At 37.7% G+C, this 16,578-nt stretch overlaps 1 protein-coding gene across 1 annotated transcript in view; it reads right to left on the reverse strand.

The window, feature by feature from the left end:
• The window catches only part of LOC109418248 (uncharacterized), a 755,006-nt gene that overhangs the window by 631,858 nt on the left and 106,570 nt on the right, over nt 1-16,578 (reverse strand). The window contains exon 4 of the mRNA XM_062850749.1: nt 11,824-11,931. Coding sequence (XP_062706733.1) covers nt 11,824-11,931 — 108 coding nt within the window. The remainder of the gene's footprint in view (nt 1-11,823; nt 11,932-16,578) is intronic.

Here is a 16,578-nt window from a genome sequence, read left to right on the forward strand (position 1 = left end):
GCTCCCCTTATTTTGATGCCCTTGATAGTTGACTTGGGGTCTAAACTAAAGATTAAGGCCGGGGACATAATCTTTCTCTCGGGCAGTTTTTGCCAAACCACCTTTTTCTGTTTGGTGACTCTTATATTAGAAAAAATCAATTATTCGAACAAAAATTCTAGAACATAAATTTCGAACGCTCCCCTTATTTTGATGCCCTTGATAGTTGACTTGGGGTCTAAACTAAAGATTAAGGCCGGGGACATAAACTTTCTCTCGGGCAGTTTTTGCCAAACCACCTTTTTCTGGTTGGTGACTCTTATACTAGAAAACATTAAATATTCGAATAAAAATTCTAGAACATAAAATTCGAACGCTCCCCTTATTTTGATGCCCTTGATAGTTGACTTGGGGTCTAAACTAAAGATTAAGGCCGGGGACATAAACTTTCTTTCGGGCAGTTTTTGCCAAATGACCTTTTTCTGGTTGGTGACTCTTATACTAGAAAAAATCAATTATTCGAACAAAAATTCTATAACATAAAATTCGAACGCTCCCCTCATTTTGATGCACTTATACTTATACTAGAAAAAATCAATTATTCGAACAAAAGTTCTAGAACATAAAATTCGAACGCTCCCCTCATTTTGATGCACTTGATAGTTGCTTTGGGGTCTAAACTAAAGATTAAGGTCGGGGACATAATCTTTCTCTCGGGCAGTTTTTGCCAAACCACCTTTTTCTGTTTGGTGACTCTTATATTAGAAAAAATCAATTATTCGAACAAAAATTCTATAACATAAAATTCGAACGCTCCCCTCATTTTGATGCCCTTGAAAGTTGACTTGGGGTCTAAACTAAAGATTAAGGCCGGGGACATAAACTTTCTCTCGGGCAGTTTCTGCCAAACCACCTTTTTCTGGTTAGTGACTCTTATACTAGAAAAAATCAATTATTCGAACAAAAATTCTAGAACATAAAATTCGAACGCTCCCCTTATTTTGATGCCCTTGATAGTTGACTTGGGGTCTAAACTAAAGATTAAGGCCGGGGACATAAACTTTCTCTCGGCAGTTTTTGCCAAACCACCTTTTTCTGTTTGGTGACTCTTATATTAGAAAAAATCAATTATTCGAACAAAAATTCTATAACATAAAATTCGAACGCTCCCCTTATTTTGATGCCCTTGATAGTTGACTTGGGGTCTAAACTTAAGATTAAGGCCGGGGACATAAACTTTCTCTCGGCAGTTTTTGCCAAACCACCTTTTTCTGGTTGGTGACTCTTATACTAGAAAACATTAAATATACGAATAAAAATTCTAGAACATAAAATTCGAACGCTCCCCTTATTTTGATGCCCTTGATAGTTGACTTGGGGTCTAAACTAAAGATTAAGGCCGGGGACATAAACTTTCTCTCGGGCAGTTTTTGCCAAACCACCTTTTTCTGGATGGTGACTCTTATACTAGAAAACATTAAATATACGAATAAAAATTCAAGAACATAAAATTCGAACGCTCCCCTTATTTTGATGCCCTTGATAGTTGACTTGGGGTCTAAACTAAAGATTAAGGCCGGGGACATAAACTTTCTCTCGGGCAGTTTTTGCCAAACCACCTTTTTCTGGATGGTGACTCTTATACTAGAAAACATTAAATATACGAATAAAAATTCTAGAACATAAAATTCGAACGCTCCCCTTATTTTGATGCCCTTGATAGTTGACTTGGGGTCTAAACTAAAGATTAAGGCCGGGGACATAAACTTTCTCTCGGGCAGTTTTTGCCAAACCACCTTTTTCTGGTTGGTGACTCTTATATTAGAAAAAATCAATTATTCGAACAAAAAATCTAGAACATAAAATTCGAACGCTCCCCTCATTTTGATGACCTTGATAGTTGACTTGGGGTCTAAACTTAAGATTAAGGCCGGGGACATAAACTTTCTCTCGGGCAGTTTTTGCCAAACCACCTTTTTCTGGTTGGTGACTCGTATACTAGAAAACATTAAATATACGAATAAAAATTCTAGAACATAAAATTCGAACGCTCCCCTTATTTTGATGCCCTTGATAGTTGACTTGGGGTCTAAACTAAAGATTAAGGCCGGGGACATAAACTTTCTCTCGGGCAGTTTTTGCCAAACCACCTTTTTCTGGATGGTGACTCTTATACTAGAAAACATTAAATATACGAATAAAAATTCAAGAACATAAAATTCGAACGCTCCCCTCATTTTGATGCCCTTGATAGTTGACTTGGGGTCTAAACTTAAGATTAAGGCCGGGGACATAAACTTTCTCTCGGGCAGTTTTTGCCAAACCACCTTTTTCTGGTTGGTGACTCTTATACTAGAAAACATTAAATATACGAATAAAAATTCTAGAACATAAAATTCGAACGCTCCCCTTATTTTGATGCCCTTGATAGTTGACTTGGGGTCTAAACTAAAGATTAAGGCCGGGGACATAAACTTTCTCTCGGGCAGTTTTTGCCAAACCACCTTTTTCTGGTTGGTGACTCTTATACTAGAAAAAATTAAATATTCGAATAAAAATTCTATAACATAAAATTCGAACGCTCCCCTCATTTTGATGCCCTTGATAGTTGACTTGAAGTCCAAACTAAAGATTAAGGCCGGGGACATAAACTTTCTCTCGGGCAGTTTTTGCCAAACCACCTTTTTCTGGTTGGTGACTCTTATACTAGAAAACATGAAATATACGAATAAAAATTCTATAACATAAAATTCGAACGCTCCCCTCATTTTGATGCACTTGATAGTTGACTTGGGGTCTAAACTAAAGATTAAGGCCGGGGACATAAACTTTCTCTCGGGCAGTTTTTGCCAAACCACCTTTTTCTGGTTGGTGACTCTTATATTAGAAAAAAATCAATTATTCGAACAAAAATTCTAGAACATAAAATTCGAACGCTCCCCTCATTTTGATGCCCTTGATAGTTGACTTGGGGTCTAAACTAAAGATTAAGGCCGGGGACATAATCTTTCTCTCGGGCAAATTTTGCCAAATGACCTTTTTCTGGTTGGTGACTCTAATACTAGAAAAAATTAAATATTCGAATAAAAATTCTAGAACATAAAATTCGAACGCTCCCCTTATTTTGATGCCCTTGATAGTTGACTTGGGGTCTAAACTAAAGATTAAGGCCGGGGACATAAACTTTCTCTCGGGCAGTTTTTGCCAAACCACCTTTTTCTGGATGGTGACTCTTATACTAGAAAACATTAAATATACGAATAAAAATTCAAGAACATAAAATTCGAACGCTCCCCTTATTTTGATGCCCTTGATAGTTGACTTGGGGTCTAAACTAAAGATTAAGGCCGGGGACATAAACTTTCTCTCGGGCAGTTTTTGCCAAACCACCTTTTTCTGGATGGTGACTCTTATACTAGAAAAAATCAATTTTTCGAACAAAAATTCTATAACATAAAATTCGAACGCTCCCCACATTTTGATGCACTTGATAGTTGACTTGGGGTCTAAACTAAAGATTAAGGCCGGGGACATAAACTTTCTCTCGGGCAGTTTTTGCCAAACCACCTTTTTCTGGTTGGTGACTCTTATATTAGAAAAAATCAATTATTCGAACAAAAAATCTAGAACATAAAATTCGAACGCTCCCCTCATTTTGATGACCTTGATAGTTGACTTGGGGTCTAAACTTAAGATTAAGGCCGGGGACATAAACTTTCTCTCGGGCAGTTTTTGCCAAACCACCTTTTTCTGGTTGGTGACTCGTATACTAGAAAACTTTAAATATACGAATAAAAATTCTAGAACATAAAATTCGAACGCTCCCCTTATTTTGATGCCCTTGATAGTTGACTTGGGGTCTAAACTAAAGATTAAGGCCGGGGACATAAACTTTCTCTCGGGCAGTTTTTGCCAAACCACCTTTTTCTGGATGGTGACTCTTATACTAGAAAACATTAAATATACGAATAAAAATTCAAGAACATAAAATTCGAACGCTCCCCTTATTTTGATGCCCTTGATAGTTGACTTGGGGTCTAAACTAAAGATTAAGGTCGGGGACATAAACTTTCTCTCGGGCAGTTTTTGCCAAACCACCTTTTTCTGGTTGGTGACTCTTATACTAGAAAAAAATAAATATTCGAATAAAAATTCTAGAACATAAAATTCGAACGCTCCCCTCATTTTGATGCCCTTGATAGTTGACTTGGGGTCTAAACTAAAGATTAAGGCCGGGGACATAAACTTTCTCTCGGGCAGTTTTTGCCAAATGACCTTTTTCTGGTTGGTGACTCTTATACTAGAAAAAATCAATTTTTCGAACAAAAATTCTATAACATAAAATTCGAACGCTCCCCACATTTTGATGCACTTGATAGTTGACTTGGGGTCTAAACTAAAGATTAAGGCCGGGGACATAAACTTTCTGTCGGGCAGTTTTTGCCAAATGACCTGTTTCTGGTTGGTGACTCTTATACTAGAAAAAAATAAATATTCGAATAAAAATTCTAGAACATAAAATTCGAACGCTCCCCTTGTTTTGATGCCCTTGATAGTTGACTTGGGGTCTAAACTAAAGATTAAGGTCGGGGACATAAACTTTCTCTCGGGCAGTTTTTGCCAAACCACCTTTTTCTGGTTGGTGACTCTTATACTAGAAAACATTAAATATTCGAATAAAAATTCTAGAACATAAAATTCGAACGCTCCCCTTATTTTGATGCCCTTGATAGTTGACTTGGGGTCTAAACTAAAGATTAAGGCCGGGGACATAAACTTTCTCTCGGGCAGTTTTTGCCAAACCACCTTTTTCTGGTTAGTGACTCTTATACTAGAAAAAATCAATTTTTCGAACAAAAATTCTATAACATAAAATTCGAACGCTCCCCACATTTTGATGCACTTGATAGTTGACTTGGGGTCTAAACTAAAGATTAAGGCCGGGGACATAAACTTTCTCTCGGGCAGTTTTTGCCAAACCACCTTTTTCTGGTTAGTGACTCTTATACTAGAAAAAATCAATTTTTCGAACAAAAATTCTATAACATAAAATTCGAACGCTCCCCACATTTTGATGCACTTGATAGTTGACTTGGGGTCTAAACTAAAGATTAAGGTCGGGGACATAAACTTTCTCTCGGGCAGTTTTTGCCAAACCACCTTTTTCTGGTTGGTGACTCTTATACTAGAAAACATTAAATATTCGAATAAAAATTCTAGAACATAAAATTCGAACGCTCCCCTTATTTTGATGCCCTTGATAGTTGACTTGGGGTCTAAACTAAAGATTAAGGCCGGGGACATAAACTTTCTCTCGGGCAGTTTTTGCCAAACCACCTTTTTCTGGTTAGTGACTCTTATACTAGAAAAAATCAATTTTTCGAACAAAAATTCTATAACATAAAATTCGAACGCTCCCCTTATTTTGATGCCCTTGATAGTTGACTTGGGGTCTAAACTAAAGATTAAGGCCAGGGACATAAACTTTCTCTCGGGCAGTTTTTGCCAAACCACCTTTTTCTGGATGGTGACTCTTATACTAGAAAACATTAAATATACGAATAAAAATTCAAGAACATAAAATTCGAACGCTCCCCTTATTTTGATGCCCTTGATAGTTGACTTGGGGTCTAAACTAAAGATTAAGGTCGGGGACATAAACTTTCTCTCGGGCAGTTTTTGCCAAACCACCTTTTTCTGGTTGGTGACTCTTATACTAGAAAACATTAAATATTCGAATAAAAATTCTAGAACATAAAATTCGAACGCTCCCCTTATTTTGATGCCCTTGATAGTTGACTTGGGGTCTAAACTAAAGATTAAGGCCGGGGACATAAACTTTCTCTCGGGCAGTTTTTGCCAAACCACCTTTTTCTGGTTGGTGACTCTTATATTAGAAAAAATCAATTATTCGAACAAAAATTCTATAACATAAAATTCGAACGCTCCCCTCATTTTGATGCCCTTGATAGTTGACTTGGGGTCTAAACTAAAGATTAAGGCCGGGGACATAAACTTTCTCTCGGGCAGTTTTTGCCAAACCACCTTTTTCTGTTTGGTGACTCTTATATTAGAAAAAATCAATTATTCGAACAAAAATTCTATAACATAAAATTCGAACGCTCCCCTTATTTTGATGCCCTTGATAGTTGACTTGGGGTCTAAACTAAAGATTAAGGCCGGGGACATAAACTTTCTCTCGGGCAGTTTTTGCCAAATGACCTTTTTCTGGTTGGTGACTCTTATACTAGAAAAAATCAATTATTCGAACAAAAATTCTATAACATAAAATTCGAACGCTCCCCTCATTTTGATGCCCTTGATAGTTGACTTGGGGTCCAAACTAAAGATTAAGGCCGGGGACATAAACTTTCTCTCGGGCAGTTTTTTCCAAACAACCTTTTTCTGGTTGGTGACTCTTATATTAGAAAAAAATAAATATTCGAATAAAAATTCATGAACATAAATTTCGAACGCTCCCCTTATTTTGATGCCCTTGATAGTTGACTTGGGGTCTAAACAAAAGATTAAGGCCGGGGACATAAACTTTCTGTCGGGCAGTTTTTGCCAAATGACCTGTTTCTGGTTGGTGACTCTTATACTAGAAAAAAATAAATATTCGAATAAAAATTCTAGAACATAAAATTCGAACGCTCCCCTTGTTTTGATGCCCTTGATAGTTGACTTGGGGTCTAAACTAAAGATTAAGGTCGGGGACATAAACTTTCTCTCGGGCAGTTTTTGCCAAACCACCTTTTTCCAATTGGTGACTCTTATATTAGAAAAAATCAATTATTCGAACAAAAATTCTATAACATAAAATTCGAACGCTCCCCTTATTTTGATGCCCTTGATAGTTGACCTGAGGTCTTAACTAAAGATTAAGGCCGGGGACATAAACTTTCTCTCGGGCAGTTTTTGCCAAACCACCTTTTTCTGGTTGGTGACTCTTATATTAGAAAAAATCAATTATTCGAACAAAAATTCTATAACATAAAATTCGAACGCTCCCCTCATTTTGATGCCCTAGATAGTTGACTTGGGGCCTAAACAAAAGATTAAGGCCGGGGACATAAACTTTCTCTCGGGCAGTTTTTGCCAAATGACCTGTTTCTGGTTGGTGACTCTTATACTAGAAAACATAAAATATTCGAATAAAAATTCTAGAACATAAAATTCGAACGCTCCCCTTATTTTGATGCCCTTGATAGTTGACTTGGGGTCTTAACTAAAGATTAAGGCCGGGGACATAAACTTTCTCTCGGGCAGTTTTTGCCAAATGACCTGTTTCTGGTTGGTGACTCTTATACTAGAAAAAAATAAATATTCGAACAAAAATTCTATAACATAAAATTCGAACGCTCCCCTCATTTTGATGCTTTTGATAGTTGACTTGGGGTCTAAACTAAAGATTAAGGCCGGGGACATAAACTTTCTCTCGGGCAGTTTTTGCCAAATGACCTTTTTCTGGTTGGTGACTCTTATACTAGAAAAAATCAATTATTCGAATAAAAATTCTATAACATAAAATTCGAACGCTCACCTCATTTTGATGCCCTTGATAGTTGACTTGGGGTCTAAACTAAAGATTAAGGTCGGGGACATAAACTTTCTCTCGGGCAGTTTTTGCCAAACCACCTTTTTCTGGTTGGTGACTCTTATACTAGAAAAAATCAATTATTCGAATAAAAATTCTATAACATAAAATTCGAACGCTCCCCTCATTTTGATGCCCTTGATAGTTGACTTGGGGTCTAAACTAAAGATTAAGGCCGGGGACATAAACTTTCTCTCGGGCAGTTTTTGCCAAATGACCTTTTTCTGGTTGGTGACTCTTATACTACAAAAAATCAATAATTCGAACAAAAATTCTATAACATAAAATTCGAACGCTCCCCTCAAAAATCAATTATTCGAACAAAAATTCTATAACATAAAATTCGAACGCTCCCCTCATTTTGATGCCCTTGATAGTTGACTTGGGGTCCAAACTAAAGATTAAGGCCGGGGACATAAACTTTCTCTCGGGCAGTTTTTTCCAAACAACCTTTTTCTGGTTGGTGACTCTTATATTAGAAAAAAATAAATATTCGAATAAAAATTCTTGAACATAAATTTCGAACGCTCCCCTTATTTTGATGCCCTTGATAGTTGACTTGGGGTCTAAACAAAAGATTAAGGCCGGGGACATAAACTTTCTGTCGGGCAGTTTTTGCCAAATGACCTGTTTCTGGTTGGTGACTCTTATACTAGAAAAAAATAAATATTCGAATAAAAATTCTAGAACATAAAATTCGAACGCTCCCCTCATTTTGATGCTTTTGATAGTTGACTTGGGGTCTAAACTAAAGATTAAGGCCGGGGACATAAACTTTCTCTCGGGCAGTTTTTGCCAAATGACCTTTTTCTGGTTGGTGACTCTTATACTAGAAAAAATCAATTATTCGAATAAAAATTCTATAACATAAAATTCGAACGCTCCCCTCATTTTGATGCCCTTGATAGTTGACTTGGGGTCTAAACTAAAGATTGAGGCCGGGGACATAAACTTTCTCTCGGGCAGTTTTTGCCAAATGACCTTTTTCTGGTTGGTGACTCTTATACTGAAAAAAAAAATCAATTATTCGAATAAAAATTCTATAACATGAAATTCGAACGCTCCCCTCATTTTGATGCACTTGATAGTTGACTTGGGGTCTAAACTATAGACACTATAGATTCCATAGATTCGCGGAGGCGAAGACAACTGTAGCCAAACGAACTGTCAGTTCGTGTAGCCAAACGAGCATGACGTCACGATTTCAATAGCGATAATGGATTACGTGACGTCATATTTGCTCGGTACACTCTAAATTCACGGTAAAACACACTAAAATCGTATTACTCAACCATGTCTCCGCGAGTCTATGGAATCTATAGTGTCTATAGTCTAAACTAAAGATTAAGGCCGGGGACATAAAATTTGCAATACCGGACGACATTCAAATGACATGAGTATTTTACTAGAAACTTTTTTTTAATATCGTGCAATATTTTCAATATCGCGCGTGACATCCGACTCACGTTGGTATTCTAACGCTGGTGATATTTTGCAGGCATGTAACATTTTTCACGCGGTGCAACATTTTTCATGCAATACAACATTTTTTATATCGCGTGACATTCAACCCACTTCAATATTCTTATGGAGCATATAGGCATTCATATGGGAGTGGCATTATACAGTTATGCAACATTTTTCATGCGATGCAACAATTTTCATGTCATTTTTTCTCAGGAGGTGGTATTTTGCAGCATGCAACATTTTTTTTTGCGGTGCAACAATTTTCATGTCATGCAACATTTTTACCATTGCGTGACATTAAACTTGCCGTATTATTTCCCAGGAGGTGGCGTTTTGTCTCGCGTTTTGCAGCATGCAACATTTATTTTTGCTGTGCAACAATTTTCTTATCATGCAACATTTTTAATAACGTGCGACATCAAACCCACATTAGTATTCTACTTGAGGTAACATTTTGCAGGCATGCAACATTTTTCTTCTGATGCAACATTTTACATGTCGTGCATTTTTCTTATCATGCAACATTTTTTATAACGCGCAACATTAAACCTGCATTTGTATTCTACTTGAGGTAACATTTTGCAGGCATGCAACATTTTTCTTCTGATGCAACATTTTCCATGTCGTGCAACAAGTTTCATTTCATGCTTCATTTTCCACATCGTGCACATTTTTAATATCGCGTAACATTCAACCTATGATAATATTCTCATGGAGGAGATATTTTACAGGTTTGCAAAATTGTTTTGGTTGTGCAACAATTTTCATATCATGCAACATTTTCTATAACGCGCACAACATTAAACCTGCATTTGTATTCAACTAGAGGTAACATTTTGCAGGCATGCAACATTTTTCTTCTGATGCAACATTTTCCATGCCGTGCAACAAGTTTCATCTCATGCTTCATATTCCATATCGTGCACATTTTTAATATCGCGTGACATTTAACCTATGCTTATATTCTCATGGAGGAGATATTTTACAGGTTTGCAACATTTTTTTGGTTGTGCAATAATTTTCTTATCATGCAAAATTTTTTATAACGCGCAACATTGAACTTGCATTTGTATTCTACTTGAGGTAACATTTTGCAGGCATGCAACATTTTTCTTCTGATGCAACATTTTCCATGTCGTGCAACAAGTTTTATCTCATGCTTCATTTTCCACATCGTGCACATTTTTAATATCGTGTGACATTCAACCTATGCTTATATTCTCATGGAGATGTTTTACAGGCATGCAACATTATTTTGGTTGTGCAACAATTTTCTTATGCAACATTTTTTATAACGCGCAACATTAAACCTACATTTGTATTCAACTAGAGGTAACATTTTGCTGGCATGCAACATTTTTCATCTGATGCAACATTTTCCATGTCGTGCAACAAGTTTCATCTTATGTTTCATTTTCCATATCGTGCAACATTTTTTAAAATCGCGTTACATTCAACCTATGTTGGTATTCTTATAGAGGTGACATTTTACAGGCATGCAACATTTTTTATGCGATGCAACATTTTTGTCGTCGCGCAACATTTTCAGTTGTTGCAACTGGTCGGGCATATGATTTACATGAATAAACGTCTTATCGGTACAAAGTCACTCCATTGTTGAAGTACGGTACAAAAACTGGTTGTTAGATTCACACCAACCAGTAAAAACACGGAAAAATAAAAAAGGATGTTGGTTGCTGGATGTTAGATTCACGCAAGTAGTGAGATGGCAGTAGCGGTGAGATATTTTGCTTGTGTTTACGTGAGGTGAGCGGTAGCGTGAGCAGAAGGTACAGGTGGAGAGCGGCGAGGTGGGAATGATTGCTGGAGGTGGCAATGGCGGGCGAGCAAATACGTCCACTCTCAAGCCAGCTCGGATTTTAATAAAATCTCTATCCTACCTGTCCAGAACTGAGGGCGGTAATATTTGCAGGCGGCTTATCGGTGTTTATTGGGCCAAATTTGCGACGAACGATGATTTCTTGACGTGAGCAACAGTTGAATAACGAGATATTTGTGGAGCGATACAGAAGAACAACACGAACGAAAGCAGTGCACAGGGAAAAATTTCTACTCAGTGGCTGAGTTGGCCTTACTCAGAAATCGAAAAATCCTTTGTTTTCTTACTCAGTTTCCGTTAAAAGTGGGACAACCCATTGCCAATGGGTTGTCCCACTTTTAGCCGAAACTGAGTAAGAAAACAAAGGATTTCTCGATTTCTGAGTAAGGCCAACTCAGTCATTGAGTAGAAATTTTTCTCAGTGTGATGCCAGAATTTGCCAATTGGAAAGTTCTTTGAATGATGGTAATGGACTATTGGAGATAATAAAGTGTGACATGTTGCTTTGAGTATATAACTCCTCTGAATAATATATTTAATCAGCTCTTGTTGCATCTGAGAGCTTTCAGATTAAACATGCCGGACGTGTAAAATCACGCAATGTTACTCTACGTGCCAACGGAATCCCATAGTTATAACCATATTCCTCCAACCCACCAACTTCCTACAACTCCCCCAACCACGGCAAATCACAGCAACGGTGGTCTGCTCGACTTCCAGAACAACAAATTGCTTCGACATTTTAACTCTCCAACTCTTTAAAATTGATTACCAACTTCAACTCAAACATCATCAAATATGCAACCATCTGCGCTGCTAGCCTTCAGACCTCCAGACCCGCACCCAGAACAGTAACTTGACTGGGCAAGAAATTTCACCAGACGACCATTACTCCCCGAGTAAGTATCTTCCTCGTCGCATAGTAGATATCTATACTTACAGGACGACGATATGCTCTGATCGCACTTGCAGGCTCCTTTGGCAGCGTCGTCTTCGTCGTAGATGCACTGCCGGAAGCAGTCCTCGCCGCCGCTATCCAGATTGCAACCTGTCTCGGGAAGAAACAAGAAGATGGGCGGGTGTTGAAAACAGGCAGCAAACATTCTCTTTTAGGGGTAAAAAGTGAGTGTGATGTCTTGGGTGAAAACTTTACTGCTGTTGTGTCTTTTTTTCTGCTCTTCTGCTACTCCTGGGGAAGACTCGGCTTCTGGCTTTTCCTGTGTGAGCTAAGTAAGGAGGAAGTCCCGGCCATGGAAAGTGAATGAATATTGTATCTTACATTTTCATTCACTGGTTTATAGTTGGTGAAGTGGGTGTATGTAGATGAGGCCGGTATATTTCGTTTTTCCGAGCAAGGATTTACAGGATGCGTCGGCGTAGTAGTAAAGGACAGAAAAGTGAGGTAAAGGAAAAGAAAAGTAAAGGAAAAGTAAAAGGAAAAAAGTAAAGATAAAGTAGCAGAAAAGGAAAGGAAAAGGTAAAGAAAAGATAAGGAAAAGTAAAGGAAAAGTTAGGAAAAAGTAAAGGAAAAGTAAAAGTAAAATAAAGGAAAAATAAAGGAAAAGTAAAGAAAAAGTAAAGGAAAAGTAAAGAAAAACTATAGAAAAAGTAAAGTAAAGAAAAGAATACGGAAAATATAAAAATAAAGAACGTAGTAAACCAAGAAAAACAAAAATAATACGATACTACTTGTGTTAACATATCGAGTGTTCAACCGACACATCCTGTTCGGACCCAGTGGAAAAACCGGGCTCACTATGGAGCTACATCCAGGTAGATATACTCTCGGCCAGCCGGCTGCACTTTATTCGCTGATGTAGTAAAAAACCCAACTTACCCGGAGTGAGAGCAGCAGATTCTAATTTGATAACGCAAATAGAGCAGCTTGTTTGTTCGAAGCTATTTGTACGGTAAGACGATCCTTAAGTTTGTTTTGACTATTTCTTGCCAAAAAGGACAAATTGGAGTTTTCTTTTTCGAAAGTTTGCCGTGGCTCGGGGGAAATTGCAACCGAGTGTAGACTGAGGCGAGACCAGAATCAAATTTGTCTACCGGAAATTGAGTGGTGTTGAGAGTAAATGTAAATGTACAAGATTAAACTCCCGGTGCCATCCTTGCGGAGACTGGATTCGAATTTCCCAGAATTTACTCTCATGCCGAGCTTGTGACCTAGTTTGTTTCCTGTTTGCAGAGCTCTTTAAATGGTTGGTCTTGGAGAGGAGTGTCGGTTCCACTTCCGGTCCAAGGAGTGTGCTTGAGCACAAGATACGTGTTTGACTTTATCGTTATAATGTGTCCTAATCGTAATATTTTATGTTTATTGTTGTAGTAGGATGCCTTATGATAAATTTCCTACAGAAGGTGGCCGGCAACCGGCAGACTTCCGGACAGACAAACATGTAAATAAATGGTACCTTCTCTGCAATATTTGGAGCTGGTAAGTTGCTGGAAGCCATTCGAAAGGATCGAGCAAGTCAATTGGAGACCGGGAATGACCACGAATGAGTGGGAGTGGGACAAAGGGTCCGGCAGTAAGTGGACCCGTACATATACGAAAACCGAATGACAAGGTTTTCCGTCCTGGAGCAAACCGACAAAGACGACACGTGTGCGTCCGTCGTCTCAATCGGTGGCATAAAACTGATTGTTATGGACTTGAGGCAAACTTCCGACCAGGCTGAAGACGGAGAAGTTCATCAATTTACTGCAGACATTTATTTCAATAATATGATGGTCATTCAAGTCACCTTAAGTGTGCTGGGGAGTATTTTGGAAATATATTGCTATGACGCTGGAAAAAAGTTCAGTGTAGGTTTCTTTAATAACGTGTTACTCAACAATATTTTCAAGTTTACCACGTCTTCTTTTCATGGCGATACATCTTTATTGGGATGGAGCCTCCCTGGTCGTAAACTAATATCCAGTGCGAATATCCGTACTGTCATGGTAAAGTCAAAGCTTATAACTCAAGGTTTCCAAATTTCTGGATACATCAAATTTTTTCCGGATTTTTAGGAAGGAGTATGGAGCATTTCCTAGAATAATTTCAGTAAGAATTCCTTGTCGGGGCCCGTGGCGCAGTGGTCCACACGTTCGCTTCATAAGCGGATGGTCATGGGTTCGAACCCAGCCCCGGCACTTGCAGTTTTTCGTCAGTTGCTCTTCCCCCCGAGAGCAGCTGGCACCTGACCGTCTTCGGAGCATATAGCTCCAACGGACCCGGAATTTGGATATCGGCAAACCGCAACTCATAATGGACCCCCCAATCGGACTGGAAAAGGAACAGCAGCCAAACATCAGCATCATCGTGCTCATCATTCTACCGTGGACAGGGTAGAAAAGTTGAAGCAGCACAAGGCACCAGTTCGATATAGTTAAATTAGAATAGAATACATGTAGGCGTTGTACAAAGTGCAGCGTCCAATTGGAATCGCTCACGTAGTGCCTAGTGGACAAAAAGAGCTGTAAATTAGGTTAAGTGAATAAGAATAAAGAATTCCTTCTGGTAACCCTTTAGAATGCATTCTCCTATATGAACATATTGGTTCCTTGGGTCTTCTTCAGCAGTTTCTGAAGAAATTTCTCAAAAGAATAATCTTGAAACAAGTCCACGAATCTCCTAAAAAATACTCCTGATTATTTAGTAATAATTTAAGAAATAACTTAAGGATTGCCACATAAGTTCGTGCATGTATTTTGTTAAACATTTCTAAGGTTATTCCTCCAGGAATGTTATCAGAATTGCCTTTACGAGTTTTTGGGACCCCTCCCGGAACTATTTTAGAAATTTCTGAAGCAAGTCTTCTGAGAATTTCTCCAATGATTTCTTTGAAAGATGCAATTTCAGGAGAAAATGTTTCAAGAGATTTTTTAGAGATTCCTATAGACTCTTTCATTAGAAATTCAAAAACTTGTTGAAGAACTCTTTCAGATATTATTGTTCAGGTGTTACTCAATATATTCGAGGATTCTCTCAGGCATTTATTTAGCACCTTTTTAAAAAAAATCTCCAAACATTCTTCTGGAAGTCCATCAAGAGTTTCTCCTGAGGCTCTTGTAGATATTCCTCTAGCAGGGTTTGCTGCAATTTTACTATGCCTTCTCTTTAGTAAATTCTTTCAGATTTTTTTCCGGTAATGGTCCAGGTCTTTCTCCAAATATTTACGCAGCAATTGCAGAATGTATTGCGTGTCAGTTTTCAGGATATTATTCTATGAATGCCTTGAGAGAGTTCTCCGGTTCTTCCAGGTATTCCTTGAAAGATTCTACAAATGTTCTTCAGTGATTCTCTAAGAAATTCCTCCAGCATTTTTTGGAAAAAGTCTCTGAAAGAATCCTAGAGGTGTATCTTAAACCATTCTTGATGAAATTCCTGAAGGAACCCCAGAAGGTATTTCAGACGGAACCGCAGCAGGAATTCTTTCAATCCTTGAAGGAGTTTCTGTAGTGATCTCCGAGGGAATTCCTGGAGAACCCTTGGATGAATTTGCGAAGGAATCTCTGCAGATTAAAAAAAGTTTAGTGATATTTCTTGAAAAAAAAAACTTCATGGAAGAAATTGCATAAATTTTGAAAAAGTTTCTGAAGATCTTATTCATTAACGAATCTGAGCCGAAAGTTTTGACAAAATCCCTGAAAAAAATCCTACAGTACTCTCCAGAATAAGCCTTGTAGATATCTCAGAAAGAACTCTTGCATGAGTCTTTTGAGAAATGTGTGAAGAAATCTCGAGGAAATTCTTGAAGGAATCTAAGGAGGAATTTCTGCAGCGTTTCCCGATGAAACTTGACGTATTCCTCGAGCCATTTGTGTACGTAGTTCTTGTAGAAATTCCTGAAGAAGCGTAAAAAATAGGCATCTGTTAAGTTACCTTAACAACACTCGTGATATGTCGCTAGAAGAGTTTCTGACGAAATTCGTAGGAAACATTTCTGAATGGAAATTCATAGAGTTATTCTTAGAGGAAATATCGAAGAATTTTGTGGTGAAATTCATGAGGGACTTTCTGTAGAATACCTTGAAGAATCCCTGCCTGAATCACGGAAAGTAATGATGCAGGAATCTCTGGAGGAATTCCTGCAGTATTTTTGGGATGGTTTCCTGAAGTAATTTCTGGACACATTCCTACGGTAGTTTCCATTAGATCAGAATATTTATAGCAATTCCTAAACATATCTCTGGTGGACTCCTTGTAGAAAACCCTATACGAATTTCTGAAAGTTTATATTTGAAAGAATTTATGAAGAAATCCCTAGAATAATTTCAAACGTTATGCATAATTTCAAAAGCAATGCTAGGGAATCTTCCTAGAAAAAATCTTAAAATAAAACTTTGAAATTCTTTTGAGATTCTTAAAAGCGCTGGAGAAATTTCTTAAAAAAAATCCCTGAGTGCATATCTGAAGAAATCACTGGAAGAGTTTCTAAAAGAAACCTTTGTGAATTTTAATACAAAATTGCTGGAGTAATTTCTGAAGGGTTCCATGAATCCATTTTTGAAGAAAAACTTAGAAGATGTCTTAAAGGAGTCCTTCGACAAATTTATTGAGAAATCTCTTAAGAATTTCCAAGAGAATATTTATCCAAGAAAACATCTAAAGAAATCTATGGAAGAATTTCTTAAGGAAACTTTGGAAAGAAAAACTCTGAAGGAGACTGCGAAATATTCTCTTAAGAAATCATTGTAGCAATTTCGA

The sequence above is a fragment of the Aedes albopictus genome, chromosome 2 (genome assembly GCF_035046485.1).
Source record: "Aedes albopictus strain Foshan chromosome 2, AalbF5, whole genome shotgun sequence".
Lineage (NCBI taxonomy): Eukaryota > Metazoa > Arthropoda > Insecta > Diptera > Culicidae > Aedes > Aedes albopictus.